Consider the following 22,941-nt stretch of genomic DNA (forward strand, 5'->3'; position numbering starts at 1 on the left):
GAACAGTAAGTCTCTGGAACAGTACTTACAGCCTGTAATAATATTACTGCTCGCTCTGCTACATGGTCCCTCAGTCATTTTTTCAATTAAAAAAGGCCCAATGCTCTATTAACCTTTTGCCTGCTCCTCCATCCTTCATGTGCCGGCGGCCGGGATGGCAGCCGTGTGTTAAAGAAGGCATAGATTACTGTAAAGCAGCACCAAGCCCTCTGTCATGGCCACGATGAAGTGTCATTTGTTCATTTAAAAATATGAGCCAGTTTATCAAATTCCCCACCTCTGAACTGCTGCTGGAATCTCTTTGTTACCCGTGCAGGAGGCAGGCAGAGCGGAGCCAGCCAGGCTCCTGCCGTCCCTTCTGCCACGGACAGAAATTCTGTCCCCAAATCTTCAGCAGAGTAAATATTATCAATAAATAAATCTCTTCATCCCCCTGGCAGGGAGGGGCTGCTGTCCTGACTGTCCCATGTGTCCCATCCCACCTTGCACCCCTGCACCTGGAGAACTTCATCCCATCCAGGTTCCTTGGGATTTTCCTGGCACGGTTTCCGCATGGCTGCCTGGGGGTGCACCCCATGTCCCACCACTGCCAAACATGCTGGGTTTTATTTGATCCCCATTTATTTCTGATTTGCTTCTTTTATTCCTCTCTCAAGGCATCAGCTACTGGCTCTAGCTACAGGGACTGGTTAGACAAGAGCCCCAGATGCTGCAGTTTGATTTCCAGGATCCACAAATAACAGTGTACAACACATTATTTGCTAGAAATTACCTGAAGCTCAGCCCTTCGGAGCTCACTGTGCTGTGCAGAAAAGAGACCCTATTCCAATCAATATCCTTTCCACGGTCTCTGCCTGTCCACTGGCCATTATTTCACTGGGTTTGTTTTGCTTACAGTCCCAGCTGCATCAGTAGAAGAGCTCCAAGTGGTTTTGAGGTGGGTTTTGAGCTCCAGCCCTCTCCCTGGGTCCTGGAAAAAGATGATATCCATAAAAACTGCTTCAGAAAATCCAGCAAAAATGTCTGCTTCTGTCCCAGCAATGGAGACAGCCAAAGCACAGAGAATTTATAGCATCATCTCCAGTTTGGGCAGTGTCCGCATAGATCCCCTTCCCTTCCCTTCCCTTCCCTTCCCTTCCCTTCCCTTCCCTTCCCTTCCCTTCCCTTCCCTTCCCTTCCCTTCCCTTCCCTTCCCTTCCCTTCCCTTCCCAGAGATGTGTGAAATGGCTCGGACTAGACTGAGCCCGGTAAATGGGGATAACTCCACATGAATATTGAACTTTGTCTTACAGTGCCACACTGGATTCATAGATTGCTCATTTATCAAAGGCCTTGGAATTTCACTCCTCAATCCTACCTGTGCCCAGGAGTGTGTGCCTGTGTCAGTGTTTGCAAGGAAGGGTTTGCACAGCATCGCCCCCCGGCTCCAGTCTGGGGACTCTTTCCTCATGGAGCAGCCCCAGGTTAAAGGTGCTTTGTTATTCCATCATTTTTCCTGCAGAAATTCCCATACCCAGCCATCAGGGCATTTCCCCCTCTTTCCTTGATGAGCTAAACATGTCAGACTCTTCCAGCTGGTAGCTGTGCAGTGTATTTTTGGCTGCAGGTAATTTTTATGGCTATTTTCTGTTCTCCCCTCAGTTTCCAGCATCCTTTTGAGCCCTGAGTACCACAACAGGCTGTAGCACTGCAATATCTGGCTCCAAGTGCCCCATGCTGAGGCAGGAGCAGCTCCCCTCTGCCTCACCTACATTTACCCATTAGCCATTTTCCAACTGCAGCTTTTTGGGTATCATGTTCCATTATTTATTTGAGGATAAACACCTGAAAGCTGGTTGCTTTTCAGACCTGTTGCTCTCAGTCTCCTCTGTGGTGTTCACTCTAGCTGCAGCTTTTACTGGTGCTCTCCCAGCTCCTGCAGTCTCCGCTGTTGCTCTGCTGGTCCCTGCACTCCTGGAAGAGCTCAGGATGGGGCTTGGAGCAGCCTGTTCTCGTGGGAGGTGTCCTGGATTGTCTGTAAGGTTCTTACAGCCCAGCCCTGGGGTGCTCGGCTCCTTTCCTGGCTTTAAAAGTTTCCTTTTCCATCTCCCTCGTGATCTCCCTATCCTCGAGAGTTTATGTGGATTAGCAGGTCCCTTTGTGTTATCTGTAAAACGCTGTGACTATAAATCCCAGTGTAATGGGATTGTGGCCAACTTTTCCAGGCTGGAGGTACGTCCTGTCCCTGGGACAGACCTGTGCCCGTGGGCTCTCCCTCTCCCAGCCTTCTCCCTCCTCCCCTTCTGGGCGCCCAGATTTATTATTCTACAGTGATTGTGTTGAATTGCATTTGAAATCAATTAGCACAGGTACTCAGAGATGAATGTTCACTCTCTGAAAAAAGGTGATGAAAACATACCATTTAAATAGAAATCAATTTCCCTTTCATGTATTTCTTCCTAGCTGCTGCCCGAAATTAATAGTTTTTAGATATTTGTGCTCGGAGAGGAGAGGCTCCCCTCGTAAAGCACTTCCCTCTTCTTCTTCTTCTTCTTCTTCTTCTCCTCCTCCTCCTCCTCCTCCTCCTCCTCCTCCTCCTCCTCCTCCTCCTCCTCCTCCTCCTGGCTCTCGGGCACAGGGGCTGCCGTGTTTGGCGAGCGGGAGCAGCGGCTGCATTGCCTCCTCCCTGCTCATCTTGTCGGGACATCATTAGCAGCTCTCCATGGGAAACTCTGGAAGTGGAGAGCAGATGAGTAGCGGGGACCGCGGGCAGTGCCAATCTCCATCTCCATCCAGCCCGCTGCCAACTACCCCCACAGGGACAGCAAGGCGGGGATTGCAGCCTCGTCCCTCCCAGGGGAGCCCCAGAGCTCCAGCAGCCCCCAAACGGGGTGGGTTCCCACCCTGGAATAGTGCACGAGCCAGGTATAAAGAGAAAAAAAAAAAGGCATTTTTTTCCCTAAACTTTCCTGGCAAATTGTGACCAAAGGATCCTTGTCCTGTGCTCCATGGATGCCCTGAAGGAGGAATTTTCCCTGGGCTAAAGCAGCTCTCAGCAGTCAGATGACCTTTGATAGGCTGCCCTAAAACTGACCTGTCCTCTCATCCTTAGCTCTTAATGCCAAGGGTCTTCCCAACCTGCTTGTCCACAGGGACCAGCACTTTAATGCCATAATAATTTCATTTATTATCTTCTTTAGGCTACAAAATCTAATCCCCAAATTTAGGCAAGCATCTGTCCTCCTCATTTCCCACAAGGCACCAAATTATTGCTCAGCCCCTGTGCTATGCCCTGATCCCTTCGATCTGGTTTTCTATCGCTGCTATTATTAATCTCCTCCTCCAATCATTTTTCCTCACCATCTGTTTTCCAGCAGGACTCCCGTGCTTAGGGGAGGACCCTGAGCCCTGGGACTCCCTGGCTCTAATCCTGAGTGAGCTCCCCTGACCTCCTTGTGTCCCAGACACAGCCACAATGGAAGTAGGACAGCAGCAGACCTGAGGCGCTGCTGCTGGGCTCTCACAGGGAAATGAAGTGCAAGGGCAAATTAGGTTAATATTTGTAGGAAATAGGGGGATTTTTCCTAATGGAAATGAGGGTGGTGAAGTGTCCTGGAGAGGCTGTGGGATCCCACGCTGGAGGTCTGGGAGTGCCCTGTGCTGGGATTATTGTCTGTAGGACGATGCCTCCCCAGCTCTGAGCTCTTCCTGCTCATTTCATTCTCACCATGGATGGAGAAGGGATGTTTCCCATCCACTTTGGGTGCCCCACAGGCTGTGCCCCCTCCAGCACCCTTAGGGCAGCAGCAGCAGGCAGTGTCTGTACATTCCCTGATCCCTGAACTGGGCTGTGTCCTTGTGGCTGGGTCCCTTTCCCTATTTCGGGACCCCCATCCAGCCTCTGGGAGCAGCTCAGGACTGCTCAAGGCACAGGGACACCTTGCAGCCAGTGCCCTCATTCACATGTTTCATTTTTAGACACTTTTGAGCTGTGCCTATGATTTCTGAAGGAGAAATCAGGTTTTCAGCTCAGGCCCTGGTTGCAGAGGTCAGAACACAAACTCTTCACATGCTCGGTGTTTCTGGTCTCCAGGTATTGATCGCCGTCTCCATTTTCCCCACTCTCGGCTTGATTCCTGCCACTGCCTATTTTTGGTTTATGCTTCCTGCCAGCAGATCCTTCTGGAGCTTTTCTCAGGCTCCTGCCTTGCCTCCCACCGGCACTGCAGCATTTCCAGCCCTCCCCAGGCCCTCCTGGCTGCAGCCCCAGCCCTGCTCCTGCACTGTGCCCATGGAGGGGCTTTGGGAGGCTGGGCTTGGGTTTGTAGTTACAGCACATGTTCATATTTTAAACCAGAGATTTAATTCACCTCTCTGTGTTGCTAGGATTTGTATCCCCCTTTTATTTTTAGATCTAGATATTTGCTAAAAGTATAGATTTTCACCCTTCTCTCGGGCTGGCAATCACTCAGTGTGGGTAGGACTGCAGATCTGAGTTATTAAATCTTTACATAGCCAGGACACCACACTAAAGGCTTGTTTGGGGTTCTGTTTGCTTGCAGGGTGTAAACAGAGTCTGGGGTATCCAGATCCCTGTCCTCCACCCCACCCATTATTTTTGCTGTGGCTGTGATCTCTTTGATTTCCCCGTTTTTCCCTTGCTGTGCTATTTGTTACCCGCTCAGACGAGCGCAGGCTGGCAGGCTCAGAAATCAATTCAGCCCTGCAGTTTCAGAGCAGTGTGGGGACGGCTGCCACCTTCCCAGGATGGCTGCTGACACAAGATAAATCGCTGTGGATTTTTTGCCAACGTGCCATATTTCAAACTCATAATCAGTCCAGCATCACCCTCAGCTTCCTCCAGCATCTCCTTCCCACTGTGGGTGATTTATGGCCCCGGGTACCAACACCAATTGTACATTTGTAATCCTCTCTTGTATAATTCCTCTTTGCTGCATTTTCTTAATTACCCTCTTTCTGACCTTCCTTTCCCTTCTTTACCCCTGCTTCCAGCTTGCTCCTGGGCCTCCTTGCCCTCGCTTGACTCCTCCATTTAATTTACAATGTGAACGTGGTTTATGAGCCCCCAAGCCCTTGGTGACATTGGGGTTTGGGGTGGGGCAGAGGTGGGAGCAGCCCCTTGCCAGTCTGGATTTGGGCACATTGTCTGGAAAACCCCACAGCAAAGGAGGTGGACAATGTCTGGTTTGGACTGGTGAAAGCACCCTAACATCCCTGCCCTGTGTGTAAAGGACTCCTGGTCCCAGTGCTGGCATTTGTCACTTCTGCTGGCAGCAATTCCAAACAACAGAAGCCATGGAGACATCCTGGTGGCTCCCTGGGCACAGGATCTGGGACAAAGCACCCCTCTGGTCCCAAGGCTGCAGGGACACAAATCCATGGCAGGTGCCAGCTCTGGGATCCTGGAACAAGAAGGAATTACACAATCTCTAAAGGCTGGAAAAGCCCAAATGTTCCCTCAGCCACGTCCCCAAGTGCCACATCCACTTTAAATCCCTCCAGGGATGGGGACTCCACTCTGGGCAGTCAGTGCTGGCTGGGCTGGGGCCTGAGGGCAGAGGGAAAGCACAACAGTTAACTTTAAGGAATCACTGGAACATCTTCTTCATAATTAATAAATGGGAGATGTTACTGCAGCTAATCAATAAAGTTGTTAGAGGGAATTGATCGCAGGGGGAATTCTTTTTGTGGGTACAATTTTTCACCTCTGTGGAACAAAGGGCTCCCCGGGGTGCTCTCAGTGTGATCAGCACGGGGAGCCTGACCCAAACAATTAATGAATTAATTCATTAATTAATACCCTGGGAGACAGCCAACACAGCGGCCAGGCACTGGTGGCTGTGTACGTGTCACTCTTGGGGTGACCTGGGGCACGCTCACTGCCACTTGTGCCACCACCGAGCACAGCAGTGCCCTGGAATGCTCATGCCAGGATGTTTTCCCACAGGTTCTTGGGGGGGAATGCTCATGCCAGGATGTTTTCCCAAAGGTTCTTGGGGGGGAATGCTCATGCCAGGATGTTTTCCCAAAGGTTCTTGGGGGGGAATGCTCATGCCAGGATGTTTTCCCAAAGGTTCTTGGCGGAGAATGTTCATGCCAGGATGTTTTTCCGAAGGGTTCTTGGGTGGATCACCTTTTCCATGACAAACTCCACTGCCCAGGCAGGAAACACATGCCTTTAGCAGGGTCTTTATAGGGTGATAATGAGCACAAAAAAATCCTGGGATTTGACATTAAAGGATTTGCCTTGGGAGATGAAATTTAGAGAGCTTGCTTTGGGTTCTTTGCTTGTTTGTTTTTTTCCTTATTTGCTTTTTTTGAAGTGGTTTGTTCCTTTTCTGCCTGGAGAAGCTGCTGGTGTCCTTTTTTGACGCTCCCAGCGGGGCTTCCTTGCTCCCCTTGCTTAAGGGTGCTTAAGGGGGACAAAAAATCCAACGCAGTTTTCCCTGGATTAGGTAATTTGCATATCCGAACTCCCAGAAGGCTTTGCGCTGGGAAGGACAGTGCCCTACACACTTGCACATTTGCACACTTACACACTTGCACAGCCCAGGCTGCTCCGAGCTGGCCGTGAACGCTTCCAGGGCTGGGACATGGGTTCAATCAAGGTGATTATTCTCAGCAGGAGCTGCTTTATCCAGGTAGCTGATCCCAAACTGGTGAAGCAGACACAAACCGGGATGTCCTGGAGCAGCGGCCGCGCTTTCCGGGCAGCCAGCACTGCCAGTTATTGCTTGTAATTAACTCCAGCAAGCAAATCTCCTCTAAATCAATCACGGCTTGACTAATAAATAAATCTTGGCTCAGTCACTACCTGCAGAATGTGTAGACAAGGGTGAGTGGCTCTGATTTGCCACTTCCTTGTGCTGGGCTGGGGAATCACGGGTTGATGGCAGGAGGGACACCGGGATCCGAATGTGATGCATTATTTAAAACTTCAGGGATAATAAAAATCTGGAGGAGACTAGCCCATTAGCTCAGCGTCCCCACTGACATTTCTCCCACTGTATTAGGCACTGTGTTAATGATTTTAGATTCCCTTCTGACTCCCCACTCATTTTTCTTGTCTTTTTGTCATTTTAATGGGGCAGTGGGACACGTTCCACGGTGACATCCCAGCCCCTCGGAGCACAGCACGCACCCCTGGCTTGACTCAGCTCCTCTGGACCCCTCAGCTCCCACCTCAGCATCCTTTGCTAATTCCAGGGCCGTGTACCTTAATCTAAAGCCTAATTCCAGGAATCTTGCACTCCATAATGGGCTGTGCCCCCCGGGATGCACCAGGGAGGCTGTGCTGCGTCTGCTGCTGAGATGCACAAGAGGGAGGATCCTGCGGGGTCTCACATGAGAGGGAGGCTGGCTACAATTCCTTCATTAGCTCATTAACTCGCTAATTGGGGGGTATTTGTAAAACTCAGAAAATTTCCTGGAAATGGAGGAAAAGGAGGGAGCAGCCCAGCCAGGAGACTCCATGGTAGGTGGCACCTGGACCCAAACCCATGGATCTGCTCCCACCTTCATGTCACTGAGTGGAGGTGCTTCCTCAGGGGAAAGGAGCTGTGTGAGAAACGCAGTGGAGCCCTAGGAGAGAGCTGCTGGCTGAGCTGGGAATGCTGCAGGAATGCTACCAGTGTCAAGCCCTTTGTGAGGGGATGGCCCTTCCGAGTTGTGAGTCCCCAAAACACCCACCAGGGATTTCAGTAGAGCCAGGAGCTTCATAGGGAGGAGCAGGGATGTTCCCGGGCAGGAATGTGGGCAGTGCCACATGGGGCAGCCCTGGGGCCACGTCCCGATGCTCCTGTAGGACCCACCCCTGCTTTTTGCCAGCCAGGGAATGCCATGGCTCGGGTGGCACAGGGTGGAAAGGCAGAGCAAGGGGCAGGAGCTGTTGGAAGGGACTGTGTCCCCTTCAGACAATGCAGCCTCCACTCAGATATTTTTCATCCCAGTTGAGGGTACAGTGTCAGCCGATGACCTTTGTCACACCCCAGTGCTTTCTGCGATGTAAATTAGGGCCTTTTTTTCCCCCATCTGGACAGATAAGACGGACTCTGACTCGCCCGTCTCGGAAGCCGATATTTATTGTGAGCCCACCGCTCCTCTCAGCAGGTGGACAAAGATAATACTGTCATTATGTGCTCAGAAAATGCTTTGTAAAATTTGGTAAAGTCCGCCAGATAACATCTGCCTCGAGGACTGCTCCGCTGTAAACAGGGCTTGGAAAAATAGCACCCACTGCTTCTCGCCAGGAATATCGATTTTTGGTGTTGGAAAGGGTCAAATTCAAATAGGCGGCACAAAGAGCGGCTGCAGCTCCCGCTTTTCACAAAGAACAAAGTGCTCGGTGCAGGAGCAGCGCAGGAGCGGGGCCGGGGCCGTTCCCACGGGAGCGGGGCAGCTGCTGCCCGCGGGGACTGGCCTGGCACAGAGTCCTGTGGGGCACAGAGTGCTGAGGGGCACAGAGTGCTGAGGGGCACAGCGTCCTGTGGGGCACAGAGTGCTGAGGGGCACAGCGTCCTGTGGGGCACAGAGTCCTGTGGGGCACAGAGTGCTGAGGGGCACAGAGTGCTGAGGGGCACAGAGTGCTGTGGGGCACAGAGTGCTGAGGGGCACAGCGTCCTGTGGGGCACAGAGTGCTGTGGGGCACAGCGTGCTGAGGGGCACAGAGTGCTGTGGGGCACAGCGTCCTGTGGGGCACAGCGGACACAGGAACACACAGAGGGACACAGGGGCACAGGGAACTCCCGCTCCTGAGCCGGGATAGGATGCAGAGGAGGATGAGATGTGCCCTGGCTGCTCCCGCCCCTCACCTGCCAGCCCGCTGGTGACGGTGACATTTCTCTGCCTGGCACCGGAGAGCCAAGAGCTTTCCCTGTCCCGCCAGGTCAGACGAGCAGCAGAGATGTCGGCTCAAAAGTCAGGAGAGAAACACTGGGAGGAACCTCAGGGCGGTGTGGTGTGTCCCAGGTGTGTCCCATCTCTCTGCTGTGCCCCAGCATCCCCCAGCAGGGAACACAACCAGCACCCCAGGCACACTTTGGGCACCAGCAGAGAGACTCTGGGCATTCCCATTTCCTGCTCTGATGCAAATCCCAAATCCCTACTGGCTGGGCTTGCAGCAGCACCCAACAGCGAAGGGTTCTGGAGCACTGCCAGCACCGTGCGCAAATCCAGCCGCCGAGTTCTTGTCCCTCAGGGATGCCTTGGACACAGCTCCTGGTCTAACGGGAAGCAAAAGCCTCGGCAGCAGAAAAGAAAATGCAGGAGTGGCCCAGGCGACAGGGAAAGGGAAGGGTTTTACCCAAGCAGCACGTGGCAGCTCCAAATCCCCTTCATTATTTATTCATATTGCCATTGTACAGACCAGGGGCTAGCACGAGACACAATCGATCGTTCCTGCTCGGAGAGCACAAAAAAGGGAACCCGGAATCACAAGAAAGGGAACCTGGGATGTGGGGCCGGGCTGAGAATAGAGGGAACACCGGGATCTTGCAAAGCAAGGATGCAGGATGTGGGAATGCAGGGAGGAACATCCCGCTGGGCAGGGCAGGGCATCCCCCTTGGCATCAGGGACAGCAGGGGAAGTGCCACGGGAGTGGCACCACGGCAGGATGTGCCACTGCCCTGGAGTGTCCCACAGCCTCTGCAGCCCTCAGAGGGCACAAGCAAAGGAGAAAAGAGGTTCAGGAGGGACTTGCCTTAGAGCAGGGTGGGAACAAGGACAGGAGGAGAGCTGGGGAAGCTCGTGCTGCTCCCCAGGGTAAGGACATGGCCTTGGGATCGTTGGTGCCTCCCCTCCTGCTGGGCCCGTGGCTCCTGCCCTGCCCGGAGGATGGGGAGATGATGCTCTGTGGTTACACACAGGAGGGAGCTGGCATGTGTAAGGGAAAAGAAACGTGTTTCCCACTTAATTAAATGTAACTGGAGGCTTTGGAAAAAGCCAGTGGGCTCCAGTGGTGGCTTTGGGATGGCAGAAGGGCAGGGCTGGGAGAACCAAATCGTGCTGGAAGCCCATGTGGGGTAGAGCTGTTTGTTCTGTACATCCTGCTTTTGTCGTGGGAGCAATTAACACTCAAACCCCACATTTTCCAAACAAACTGCTCCCTGTGCTGTTTTCCAGGGATGCAGGGGAGTGGCTGGAGCAGAGACACGAGGAAGGCAGGGTGACAGTGAGGACACATTGAGGTGTCATCCTCAGTGGGTTTTGGACCTGGATGGATGTGGGAACAGCAGCACCCAGAGAAGGTCCATCTTTCACCTCCAAATCCCCAGCACTGCTGCCACAGAGCCTGGAGAGGGGGTTTAAGCTGGCTCAAAATCCATCTCCCAGCTCATTATTATGCCGGGCAATTTTTCATTCATCGGGAATCTACGGCAGCATTTTAATGTGAGAAGCTCCCTGCTCTGTTTCTCTTTCCCTGAAGAAAAATAGCTTAATTTCTGCAGTCTGATAGATTTTCCTGAGCCTTCAAAAGGTAGAGAAAGACTCTTGAAAATCGGTCGTTGAACTATCCACAGGCATTTTATAATGGCCGTAAATAGGCCTGGACTGAATAGCTCTCCAGGCATCAGCTTGAATGGTGTCCTTGACACTGTTATTATTATCCCCATGGAGAAAAAAGGGAAAAAAGAAAGGGAAAGAAAGTCTGGGAGCCTCTCCACACTGTAGTTGGTGTGTCTCTAGGCTGGAAGAGCTAAATCCCCCCTGCTGGATCTACACCCCCCAGATGCTGCTTCTCACTTCCCAGAATTGTCATAAATTTCATGGAATTTCCTGCATTAAAAAAAAATCCGATGAACTTGAGAAATTTTGCAGACTCCAGGGCAAATGAAGTACAAGAAGTTTGGGGGGATTTATTTTCTGCCCTTTTGCCCCTTTGCCCACCTAAATCCGTGGTTGCTTTCCATCAGGGAATTGCTTTTGTAACTTCCAAGCTGTCGTGTCCCACTGCTCTTTGCTGAGGAGCACCTTCTGACCCCCAGTTTTGGGGGAGTTTTTTTCTGGGTAACCATTTACAGCACCCCAGTGGAGCAGCTCAAGGGGTCTCCAAATCCCATTTGGACCCTTCTCCATTGCATATTCCAACATCTCCACCAAACCTGTCCTTTTCACCTTGGATCCTGTGGGATTATGTCACCAGAGACACTGCAGAAAAACTTGAAGTTCATCAGCAAGAACAATTTTCTCAGTTTAAATAAGGTGCCTTCATTTCTTGAAAGCCACTCTGATTTTTGCAGCCCCCTCAGAAGGCAGAAATAGCACGTCCCAGAAATGTCACCAGCTATGGATTTCTCCAGATGGAAAAGGAGCACAGTGCTCGGCCGTGTCTCTGCTGGAGCAGCCTCAGAGCCCTCCCCGTGGGGTGATGTTCTGTGCTCAAAGTCTGACAATTCCAGACTGGTTTGGGTTGGAAAAGAGCTCAGAGCCCATCCAGTGCCAGCTCTGCCATGGCAGGGACCCCTTCTGCTGTCCCAGGTGGCTCCAAGGCTGTCCAACCCAGCAGTCCCCAGCAGTGGGGCGAGGCTGGTCCCCTCCCCACACCGCTCCCTTCCCGGCACCGCTAATGGCCCGGCTCGCTCGGGAGCCACAGCCGCGCTCCCCGGGGGCTCCTCCGCTGCCTTTCCTGGAAGTGTTTCCTCCTCGGGCCCCGCAGTTCCGCCTCCATCCATTATTGATGCCACGCTGGGATTTCTCGGCGGCCTGCTGGCACCGGAGCTGGGATTTGGGATCACACATCCCATGTGATGGAAATCTGCCCTCTGTGACCTCCATCCCGGGCTGTGCAGGCGCTGGAGCCTCCCTCCCCTTCCCCAATCCATGGGGACACGCGGCTGGCAGCCCCCGCTGTCCCAGGAAAGTGGCCTGGGATGGATTTCCAGCCCTGCCAATATCCTGGCGTGCCGGAAAACCTGAAATCCCCGGACCCCAACTCTAATTATTTAAAGTGTTTAATGCCCCCAGCCCACCCAGTGGTTACATAATTCCCAGCTCCGGGCTCGGTGCAGCGCTCGGAGTTTTCAAAGCCCTGGGTTAATTGTCTCCCTCCTCCCCGGCAGTGCAGAACAGACACGAAATGAATCCCACAAAACCACAGCTGACAGGTTTAAAAATCTATTTTCCTGCAAGGAACTACGGGAAGGACGGGTGATTAATGAAGACTATGAAGAAAAGGTTTTATCCAGCAGATTAATTTCAACGGGTGTTTAAATCCTTAGTGGAGTTGGACAAGATGCTCCGAGGAGAAGCTGGGGGGGGGCTCCCTGATCCTGCCTGGATCCACCTCCCTGCCCTTCCCAGCAGGGCACGGCACTCCAAACCCGCCGTGCTCTGCATCCCAAGGCTCCCCCAGCAGGGGCTGCCTGCCCTTTTTCCCCTCAGGCTCCCCCTTTGGCTGCTCCAAGCAATTTGGGTGGAATTTGCAGGAATTCTTAACTTTAAATGTTGATTTGGAAAACCAGGTAAGCACCATTAGGAACAGATTTGTCCCCTGTTCTGAATGATGGTGTTTTACCAAAAAAAGGGAATATTTGTTACCCTCCATGTGTGTTTTCCCCTGAAGAGACAACCAATAAGAGTAGCAGAAGGAATCTGGTGTGGATGGAGGGCGACCATTTCCAGCTTTCATGTTCAGGGAGCAATTAATTACCCAAACCTCCAGTTTGGGAGAAAAAGATATTTAATCTCCTTTAATCCCTCAGGACTCGGACCTCTGACCTGGAATCCACCACGTCCCTCATCCCCAGGGACAGGATGGTACAGAGGGCTGCTGGTTGCACCCAGCCCTTCCCTCTATCCCAGAAGTGCTGCCCAGGTTAGCTTTGCTGCCAGTGGTTTTGAGCCCACAAGTCCCGTTTATCCTCCTTCCCAATGCCCCCATCACGTGTCTGACAGAATTCCATTAGGGAGCTGCTGTCCCGTGCTGTGTCCCTGCCCATGGCTTTAAGGTCCCTTCCAGCCCAAACCACTCCAGGATTCTGATCCTCCCCCCAGCCAGTGCCCCAGGAGCAGGTGGATGGCTCTGGAAAACAGAAGTGCAGAAAATTGCCACTGAAAGGAGCAATCACAGCAGCAGTGGCTGCAGCTCTTCCCATTTCCCCTGGCAAACCTTCCCCCGGGACTGTGTGTGCCTGACCCCAACCCTTCCCCATTTTCCACGCCAGTGCACTTGATGGGAACTGATCTCTGCATCCCCAGGGCTCCCCGTGGATGCCGGGGTGGGACAGGGCTGCTTTCAGCTCGGCTGAATCCCTGAAATGCCCTGCCCAGATTGCACTGGGGCTGTGCTCTGGTTTGCTGCCACTGCTTCCAGCTCAGCAGCCATCCCCACCTATGGAATACACATTCTGTTCTCCTCAGGAAAACAGGGAAGTGTTTCCTGGAAAACAAAACCCATCTGGGGAACAGCTCTGGGATCAATGCCTGAACTCGGATTTCTGAGGTATTTGTTCCCCTTTTTCCTGTTCAGTACAAATCCATCAGGCTGTGCTCCCACCTGGGCAGTGGGAGCATCCATGGAGCAGTGACAGAACTGTTGGGATGGAAGAGCTGGGGCAGACAGACCCCATATTCCTGCTGCTCTCAGGAAAGGTTTGGGGTGTTTGCCACTCCCCCATAGGAATTCCCCTCAATCTCCCTGTGGAAAACAGCCCAGGAGGGGCAAGGAAACCCCCCTGGCACCCTGGGATCCTCCTCCCACCAGGCACCAGCAGCACCTTTGCTGTTTCTTCCTGGAATAAACTGCATTTTTACCCATTTTCTGCCTGAACCCACCAGTTTATAAAAAAAACCAAATTAAACCTTGCAAGGTGTGCACATTCCAGCCTCATTCCAAGCTGGAAGCATCCATCGCTTTCCTTTCGCTGCGTTGTAAACTGTGAGTAGCTCTGCAGGAGTGAGTAAATGCCTGTTTAAGGTTATTTACATCAATAAATAAATATTTACCCCTTTTTAAGCATCTCGAGTCCTTTGCAAACAGGTTTCCAATTTACAAAAATCAATTAAAATCTGATATTAGAATGCACCAGCCCACGGTGATGTTCCCGAAGATGTCACTCAGCCTCCATTCCAAGCCCCACATCAGCATTCCAAAAGCTCTGCTGCTGAAAGAGCAGAAAGTTTCACCTTTTAATTTTTCATAGCAGATTAATTTTTAATTTTCAGACATCAGAGAGAGAGGGAAGTTCCCCAGGAGCCTCTCCTGCTTCAAAGCACGCTCCAGGCAGCAGTGGATCGAGTGTCAATTTATCACACCGGAGGCTCCCATCCAGATTTTTCCTGATTTGTTTTTTTTTTGTTGTTCAGACAAAAGTATTAACGCTGGTGAAGTTTTGTAAAAGCTGGGAACAGCCTGGACAGAAGCAAAGCCTCTTTTCCTGCCTCCTGAGCTCCCTGAGAGCACGGTGAGCTCCCAGGTGGAAGGAATTTCATTATCTTGAGCTGAGGCTGCAGCAGTGGAACCAAACAATGGCTGTGCATGGAAACACCCCCAGAGAGCAGAGGGGATGGCTCCAGGGCCACCCTGGGCTCTCATACCTTTCAAGGAGGTGGCAGCCAGCCCTGGGCTTCCCTGTGTGCCTGCCCCACCCCTGGTGCTGTGGGACAGCAGCAGCACATCCCAGGCTGGGAATTCTCTGCTCTGCTCCAGGACCTTTGGGGCTTAGTTCCTCTGCCCAGCCCCACCCTGAGGTGTCAGGTGTTCAGAATGACTCTGCTTCCCTCCCTCTCCTGTGCCATCCCAGCCTTGTCACAACACTCAGAGCCTGGAAGTGTTTCCCTCCTGGCTCCCAGCTATGGATTTGCCAAGGCTCAGCTCTGCCCTGGATCCCCCCTGGCATTGCCCACCCAACCTCCAGGGAACAGAGGCTGAGCACACCTACACACCCTGAAAAAGTCTCACAATTCCTGTGGGATGTGTGTCTGGGGACTGATCAGGTAATTCCTGACCTGCTCCAGAGCATCCCATGGCACAGGGGCTTCCTCTGCAGGCCCATGGCTGCCATTCCCTAAAATCAATTTATCCCAGATTCCAGCCCAGTCAATTTAAATACTGTACTTAATTCCTTTGGGGGAATTCACCTCTGCTCTGGAGCCAGGCTGGCAAAACTGGGAATGTTCACCTGGAGAAGGGAGGGATCCATGGACACCTCAGAGCCCCTGCCAGTGCCCAAAGGGGCTCCAGGAGAGCTGGGGAGGCACTGGGGACAAGGCAGGGAACAAGATGATCCTTAATGTCCTTCCAACGCAAACCATTCCAGGATTCTGCTCTCATTCCAAAGGAAAGGGGAGAAATTTGTTAAAGAGTGACAGGTTCTTGATGGCTGGGCAGAGAATCATCAGCAGGAAATCACTGACACCCATGAAAACCAACACACTTCAGTCCAGTTTTATTCCACAAGCATATTTACACCAGGAATTTTCATCCAGAGAGGGCAGGGAGTGGATTTGTGGAGAAGCAGCCACTGGAGGCAGCACATGGTGACTCCAGGTGTCCCAGGGTGACACTGGAAGCTGCCATGGAAGCCAGGACACCAAGGACACACACGGAAAGCTCACAGCAGGATCAGGAGCTGGGACACAACAACTCCCCAGAGCTTGTGTTCAACATTCCCAATGCTCTGAGCTTCCTGCTTTGGAGCTGAACTGTACCAGCACACACATATGGAGCTCCTGGGCTGCAAATCTCACCTGGGCACTACACACATCACCAGATCAGAATAAAATACACACATCATCAGATCAGAATAAAATACATTCCTTTCTCTTTCGGAGCCATGTGAAAAATTAATTCCTTAATTTTTCCAGGTACCAGTTTTAGCTTAGCAGGTAGTACCAGCCTCAGGTCGGAGCTCTGCAGCCAAGGAAAAGCTGCACAAACAGAGATATTGAAATAAAAGAGGATTTGAAAGACTTTTTTCTCTTTCCCATGAGCAGAAACCAGCAAATTGCACACAAAATATTCCACAAAATCAGATATGTAAGAAGGAAACACAGTAACAGCGAGTGTCACACAGGAATATTCCTACTGAAGGAAATATTTCAGTACATCCAGTCAATAATTCATTTTTTCCATAATTTTGATCCTTTTTCCATTCAAAATGGCCCCCTTTGTCCTTTATTTAAATAAATACCTGCACTGGTGGCAAAAACCACCTTTCTATATAAATACTGCTTTTCTCCAAGCCTGCCATTAACAGGATTTTTAAATTACTTATTTACACGTGGACTAGCATTTTTCCTTCCAGCCTGGGCACAGCAGCACTTCCAATCCCCTCAGAAATGGGGATTTCACCCCCTTGGGATCAGCACACCCCCAGAATTCCAGCCCCCCACTCCCAGGCAGGTACCTGGCTCCGGGGACAGCACCAGCAGCATTCCATGGTCCATGTAAACAAACAGTGGTTTTGGTAAACACTGACATTCTGGGAGGCTCTGCAGGGACAGGGGTGCGAGGGGCTGGGCTCAGGCAGGCTCCTGCTGCAGATGGGATGGGGTGAGGATAGGGTTGGGATGGGCTTGGGAAGGGATGATCCTGCTCCTGCTCCTGCTCCCGCTCTGCCAGGCCATGCACGGAGCTGCCCCTGGGCCTTCTTCATCCTGGGTGCAAGGAAAAGCTGTGAGTGCTACCAGTGAGCCAGCAAGGATGGCATGGAGCCCTGAGATCCTGGCAGGATTCCCTGAGATCCCAATGAGCCCCTCAGATCCAGGAGGAGCCCACGGCACTGCCCCCAGGGGATGCCCCAGGATGCCCCCAGCATGCCCACCTAGACCATGAAGCGGTGCTCCCTGCCGTCGTGGGCCATGAGGATGATGTTGCGGTTGGAGGTCCAGATGAGCCGTGCCAGGCGCAGCGCGCCGTGCGAGCCGGGCGACGCCGGCGGCACCGGGGGCACCTGGAACGTCTTCACACAGCGCAGCTGCGGCGCCGAGTTCAGCATGCCAATGCTGCCCAGCAGGGACGTGTTCATCTGCGGGGCACACTGCTCAGCCTGCGCTCTTGGAGGGGCTCACAACACACTCCCACATTGCAGAGTCTTGAACTCCTCCTGAATTCCCACATCCCAGAGGTACAGAGCTCCTCCCCAATTCCCATATCCCAGAGCTCCTCCTGAACTCCCACATCCCACCAGAAGCATGGCTCAGAAACTCCCAAATGTAGCCAAGCAAGAGCCACCCTGGAGGATCAGGGAATGGTTTGGGTGGGAAGGCACACTGGAGCTCATCCATCCCGACTTCCCATTGGCTTCTCCAAGCCCTGTTTAACCCTTTGGACACTTCCAGGGATCTGCTGGGTCCCACTCTTGGGAAAAGTGAGATTGCCCATGGGGACATCACTCTCCACCCCCCAGGCAAGGCCACCCCAGGACTCCTGTCTCTACGAATCCTTGGCGAAGCCCAGGCTGTGTTGCTGCTGTGGCCATGTCCTGAATTCTGAGCTCTCCTGGGTGTCAGGGGTGTAAATCACAGCATCCCGAGCCAGCCCTGCTGACATTTCCACAATTTAAATCATCTTGAGTAATCACCCTTTTAGGATGACTAATGCTCCTGATTTTCCTGCATTAATAATCGTGCCAAACACGACACGGAAGGGAAAAATCACCAGAGCACACTTGAGGTCACATCTGAGAATTACACTAAAGGATATTTAACCCTTCATGCTTGGCCTGAAGGGACCTTAAGGATCATCTCATTCCACCTTCCACTAGTCCAGGCTGCTCCAAGCCCAGCTGGATTAAAACCCCTCCTCTCCCTTGGGATTTTTTCCCTGCTGAGGCAATGTAATGCCTGGAGCAAAGGGATAAAATCCCAGTCCCGAGTTTGGGCACACAGAGAGGGCTGGCAGTGTGGAATCCTTACCTGCCAGAAGCACAGGTGGCTGTCAGAGTTGGAGTAGGTGGCCAGGTACCGACCATCAGGGGCAAAAGCCACGGCAGTGATGGGTCCTTTGTGGCCATGGATAGTCTGGGAACAGAAATGCAGAGATGTGTGACCTGGAAGCCCAAAAAACAACAGCACCCCACAGGAATGTGCTCCTCTCCCACGGCACTACCCCCAAAATGATCAAAAAGCACAGGGCTGTATTAAATCCAGGATGCTGGAAAATCCCATTCCCTACTGGATCAGCATTAGCAGTGTTTCCGTGCCCATCCCTGGTTATTAAAAGCTCAGAGTATGCAAATGAGCCTGATATATTAAGAACTCATTAATATATTCATTTATTCCTCGTGGAAAAGGCGAGTGCACCCCAAATCTCCCTCTTTAATGGGATTCCCCACTGCTCATTAGCTGATCCCCCATTTAGCCCCATCCCACTCAACAAGCATGGAATACTTGTCAATTAAATATCTTTTGGTGAGACAAAAGTAAAATCAATAGGGGCAGCACACTTGTTGCTCTTTTTACTCCTGGAATAAGCACAAATCCTTTAGGGAATGCAGCTGCTTTGTTATTTAAAGGCAGTGCTGCTCTAATTGATGCTAATCCTTTGCAGCCAGGATTTCTGTGCTGTTAGCTCCTGTTTTCCATGAAAAGCCAGAGCAATTTCATTCCAAATATTCCAATATTCCCCCGTGCAGCTGAAGGGACACAGAATGGAAATTTGGGGAAATGTGTGATATCAGTTTGGAAATGTCACAATGGATGGAAAGTAAATGAGAGATAAGAGAAAGTAAAAATGTTCTTACCAAGCTCTGCTACTTTTGAAAATCTCTATTAACACCCACCTTTGCAGCACCTTTAATAGTTTAATTTATTAAATAAATTCAGGAAAATCCCTTCATCTGTTATTAGGCATGTTTAGAAAAGGTCTATCCAATTAAGGTTCTAGTCAGTAATGAGCTCCTTCTCTGGAATTTAGGGATGTGCTTCCCAGGTTTTCCTGGAAATACAGGTGTAGATGCAGGATGAACACCTTTAAAGCACTGCTTGAAAGAACAGCATCTTTTATTCTGTAATTAATTAAGCCAAGCCACGATTCATTCCAAATGGAATATTAAATCCTTCCCTGCCTTCCACATAAATCAAACTTTGCCATGGCATCCAGCACTGAAATGAAATCAGCCCAGCACAATCCAATTAATGCTCAGATTGCTGGGATTTTAATTCTGGAAGGACCCAGGACCAAACATTATTGATTCCAGCCCAGGCTTAAAAGTGGTTTTTGCTTTGAAATAAACCCAAAATAACTTACGTTTCTCTTTAATCTTCCAGTGCAAATGACCCAGGTTTTAGGTACAAAGATTACATGTATTTCTGAAATGCAGCTCTAAATATTTATGATGAATCCCAAGATTTAATCAATAAAAATGGAATATTTCAGATTCTCTCCTTACAGAGCCAAATATGTTCCTAAAGGAAAAGAAGATAATTAAATGACCTGTACTGAGGAATTAATTGGGGGATTTTGGGCCAGACTCTGGTACTCAGCAAGGATTTACCTGGGAAAATATTAATATTTTCCCACCATCCCAAAATCAACTATCAGGTGTCCTAAAAGTCAGTTACCTGCAATCTCTCTCTCTCTCCAGTCTGACTTTAGTGTTTCATTTGATATAAAATGCCATTTTATAGCATCAGTATTTTCCTATGTTACTGCACCTTGAAGTGCAGGATTTGTAACTGTGTGCTAATAATTGTGAATCTTACATAAAACATTAATAATTTGCTTGGAATTTAATATCATTTCAACGTTGAATTGAGCAAACAGACCTTGTGCTCAACGATACCTTAATCCTGTTGCCTAATCCTTTTAATATTGTTAGAAGTTAATTGCAGCTGTAATTATTAATCCAAGTGGTTTATTTGGGGATAAGAATTGCCATTTGTGTTTAATCCTGTGTGTTTGGCTCAGAGGGGCTGAAAGCTGGGAAAACAAAGGGCACATTTCCAGGTGGAGCTGCTGCTCTGGAAGTGTTTTCCAATTCCCTGGGAAGCATCAATTCTCTTTATCAAATCCAGGATCTCATCTGATCAAGATGGAGCCTCCTGTGAGCAGGGAGCCAGGGAGAGCTGCAGGAAGGAATCAATACTCATCATCACACTGGTTGTGCTGCTCAGGGAAGCTCCTCCTGCTTTTTTGGGAAGTTTCACCTTTGTCTCACCTGTGCACACAAGAGTGCTCCAAATGCTGGAGCCGTCCCATGGGGATGAGGCACAGAGCCATGAAAATTCCCCTGGATTCTCAACAGCGTAAAGGGAGGCAAAAATCAGCCAGCATTTGGGATTTATAGGCTGGGATCCAGATAAAAGTGGGATGAGATAAAATAGGATCAAATCATAGGGGAATTTTGTGGGACACTTGAATCCTGGCCAGGTCACCATGTCCTGGGGCTGCTCCACCAGGAAATCCTCACACAGAGCCCTAAAATCTATCCAGTCAGGAATTCCCTGCATTTAAGGAGTTCTAATAATCTTTTCCAGATTATTTTTTCCAGCTGTGGAAAGCACTGCATGGATTCAACTGCAAATATTCCAGCTGTTTCTTTCCAAAATTGTAATAAAGTTTAGCTAGAGACTTAAGGAATCCAGAGCTGTAAGGATCCCTCACCTGGCACTTTTGTGGGCAGGATTTATCCCCAGAACCCCTCACCTGGCACTTGCCCGTGCGGATGTCGTACAGGGCCACGGAGCCCTGGCGCGCGCCCACAGCGATGCGGTGACTGCGCTCGTAGTAACTCACCATGTAGAACCTGAGGGGAGCAGGGGAAAGGTGAGGCTGGCATTCCAGATCATTAATTAACATCATTAATTAAGGGCTGGAACTGAGGTTTGATTCAAAATTCTGCTCGCTGCCAGTTGAACACTCGGTGTTCCACGAAAACGACTGATGGTTGATGTGGTGCCATGGAATCTGATCAGACTGATCTATCAGACCCATCATGGAATGTGGGATAACCACCAAATGCCTGGATGGAATCTGATCAGACTGATCTATCAGATTTACTGATTTATTTATTTATTTGGGAATATGGGATAACCACCAAGTCCCAAGCACTTTCTTTGTGCTGGAACACCTCAGTGAAGCTGGAATTCAAATGGTTAAGTGACCATCCAACACCCTGAGTGACTTCAGGGCATTTCCCATGAAAGGAAGGGAAGTGGGAGGAGAAATAAGCAAACTCATCAAGTTTTGATAAAGAAAAAGGAAGAGGGAAATTCACCATCAGACACTCTCTGCTCCAATAACACCCCTGGGGTAAAGCCTGCAATAGTAGTCCTTAGCACCCCGTGTGGCCATGTGGCATTTATTGGAATTCCAAGAGCTGCAAAATTCAAGGAATTTCAACACCTTGAAACCCAGGAGACACAAAATCCCTATTGCAAATTCAAATCCTTATTGCAAATTCAAATCCTTGGGGATATCACAGGGACAGCAGACCTGTGCAAGTGCTGAATTACACTGGAATTTTGCCAAGTTAAATTTTCCTCTACCAAAATCTGCCAGGAATCTCTGGAATCAGTCTCAAAAAATATTGCTGAGCATATTTAGGGTTTCAAAGAACCCATCTTTCAGACTCCTCTCCTGGTTCCTGGGGAATCCCAGTGCCATAGCAACTGCTCCCAGGCAGGTACGAGACACGTCCTGCACTGCAGGATGGCAGCTGGCAAGAAAAGCAGGATGAAACATGGGGAAAGACAATGAGGAATACAAGAGAAGGAAGAAAATCCCCGGTTTTTGTGCAGGGAAAAAGGGAAACGCAGCTCAGATGCAGCTTTGCATCCTGCTGTGTCCCTCCCTGAGGTGCTGGCTGTCCTTCCCTTCATCCTGCTGTTGCCATTCCTTTGATCCAAGGGTTTTGCCACACAAGTTACAGCTCAGCAGAAGGAACAGTGGGATGTTAAAGGGATTAACAGTGGGATGTGTACAAGTGCTTCCACTTGGAATGTCTCCAGAGATCTCCCCATTTGCTACAAGCTATGGCAATTTCCTTTGGGCTCCACGCTGCCATTGCTGGCTGCTGGATCATTTTTACACTGGCTATAACCAGGAAATATTAGCAGTAATTGCAGAGAATTTTAAAATACTGGATTGCCATAAAGATATACAGGAATAGGGAGACTGGGCACTAATTCCCATTTATCCTTCCCTTTATGTTTTAAGGAAAGCCACTTAAAGCATCAGGAAGGAGGAAGATCATCTCCATCAGTATCCAACCTGGCAACAGAATAATTGTTCTTTCCTTGAAACTATGCAATATTTTAATAGGTTATTAAATTAAAATGTAATGGCTGACAGGTGATTATTAGAATTTATTGGTTGGACCAGTTTAAGAGGATGACTGGGATATTTATCCATGTTTAAAGATACTAGAAATGTTCCCATTTTATAAATCACCTTTTACTCTTTGTTGTGTCACCTAAAAGACTGTTTCACTCTTCATTAGGAAATCTATCCTGCTGGTGATCCTCTCATTTCCTTCCCAGTATTCCCAGAGGAAGAGCTCACCTGCAGATGGCTGGAAAACATTCCTGAAGACCCTTTTTCTTAACCAAAGATCCTTCCAGGCAGTACATGATGATATCCATCACCTTGGAAACAAAAATTACCATCAATCTGTGCTTTATGTTCTATAATTCAAGTTCTGAAGGTCATCCCATTCCTGGGACACTTTGCAGTAGACCAGGTTGTTCCAAGCTGTGTCCAGCCCAGTTTTGCTGAGGATATTTTCCCCAACAACATGCAATTTAAAACTGAAGAAATGAACTTGGTACAAATCCTCTCCACACCTGAAGTCCACATGTGAGAAGAATGTTGGATTTGTCTTTACAAACCAGCAGTGGCTCTGCTGGTAGGTAAAACCAGCACTTAAGAGATAAAAGAAACAATGGAATGGATTCCACTGATTGATGAATGGGAAAAAAGATATTTACCTTTACAAAGAAACTGCAGGTTTGCTGAGAAATGGAATTGGATATTGAAAGATGAAAGAAACAATGGGAGAAAA

General features: G+C 50.1%; 1 protein-coding gene across 5 annotated transcripts in view; it reads right to left on the minus strand.

Annotated features, from left to right (window-relative positions):
- Positions 1–15,367: 15,367 nt before the first annotated feature.
- The window catches only part of LOC148219997 (WD repeat-containing protein 7), a 37,637-nt gene continuing 30,063 nt past the window's right edge, over positions 15,368–22,941 (minus strand). For 3 of the 5 annotated variants that reach the window (XM_088155604.1, XM_088155608.1, XM_088155605.1), the window contains 5 exons: positions 22,443–22,525; positions 20,586–20,685; positions 17,855–17,959; positions 16,762–16,965; positions 15,368–16,594 (listed from right to left, as the gene is read on the minus strand). In XM_088155604.1, coding sequence (XP_088011730.1) covers positions 16,762–16,965; positions 17,855–17,959; positions 20,586–20,685; positions 22,443–22,525 — 492 coding nt within the window. In that variant the 3' untranslated portion in view covers positions 15,368–16,594. Of the gene's footprint in view, positions 16,595–16,761; positions 16,966–17,854; positions 17,960–20,543; positions 20,686–22,442; positions 22,526–22,941 lie in introns of all 5 variants that reach the window. The other 2 variants (XM_088155606.1, XM_088155607.1) reach the window with 2 other exon arrangements.

The sequence above is a fragment of the Sturnus vulgaris genome, chromosome W (genome assembly GCF_052056855.1).
Source record: "Sturnus vulgaris isolate bStuVul1 chromosome W, bStuVul1.hap1, whole genome shotgun sequence".
NCBI lineage: Eukaryota > Metazoa > Chordata > Aves > Passeriformes > Sturnidae > Sturnus > Sturnus vulgaris.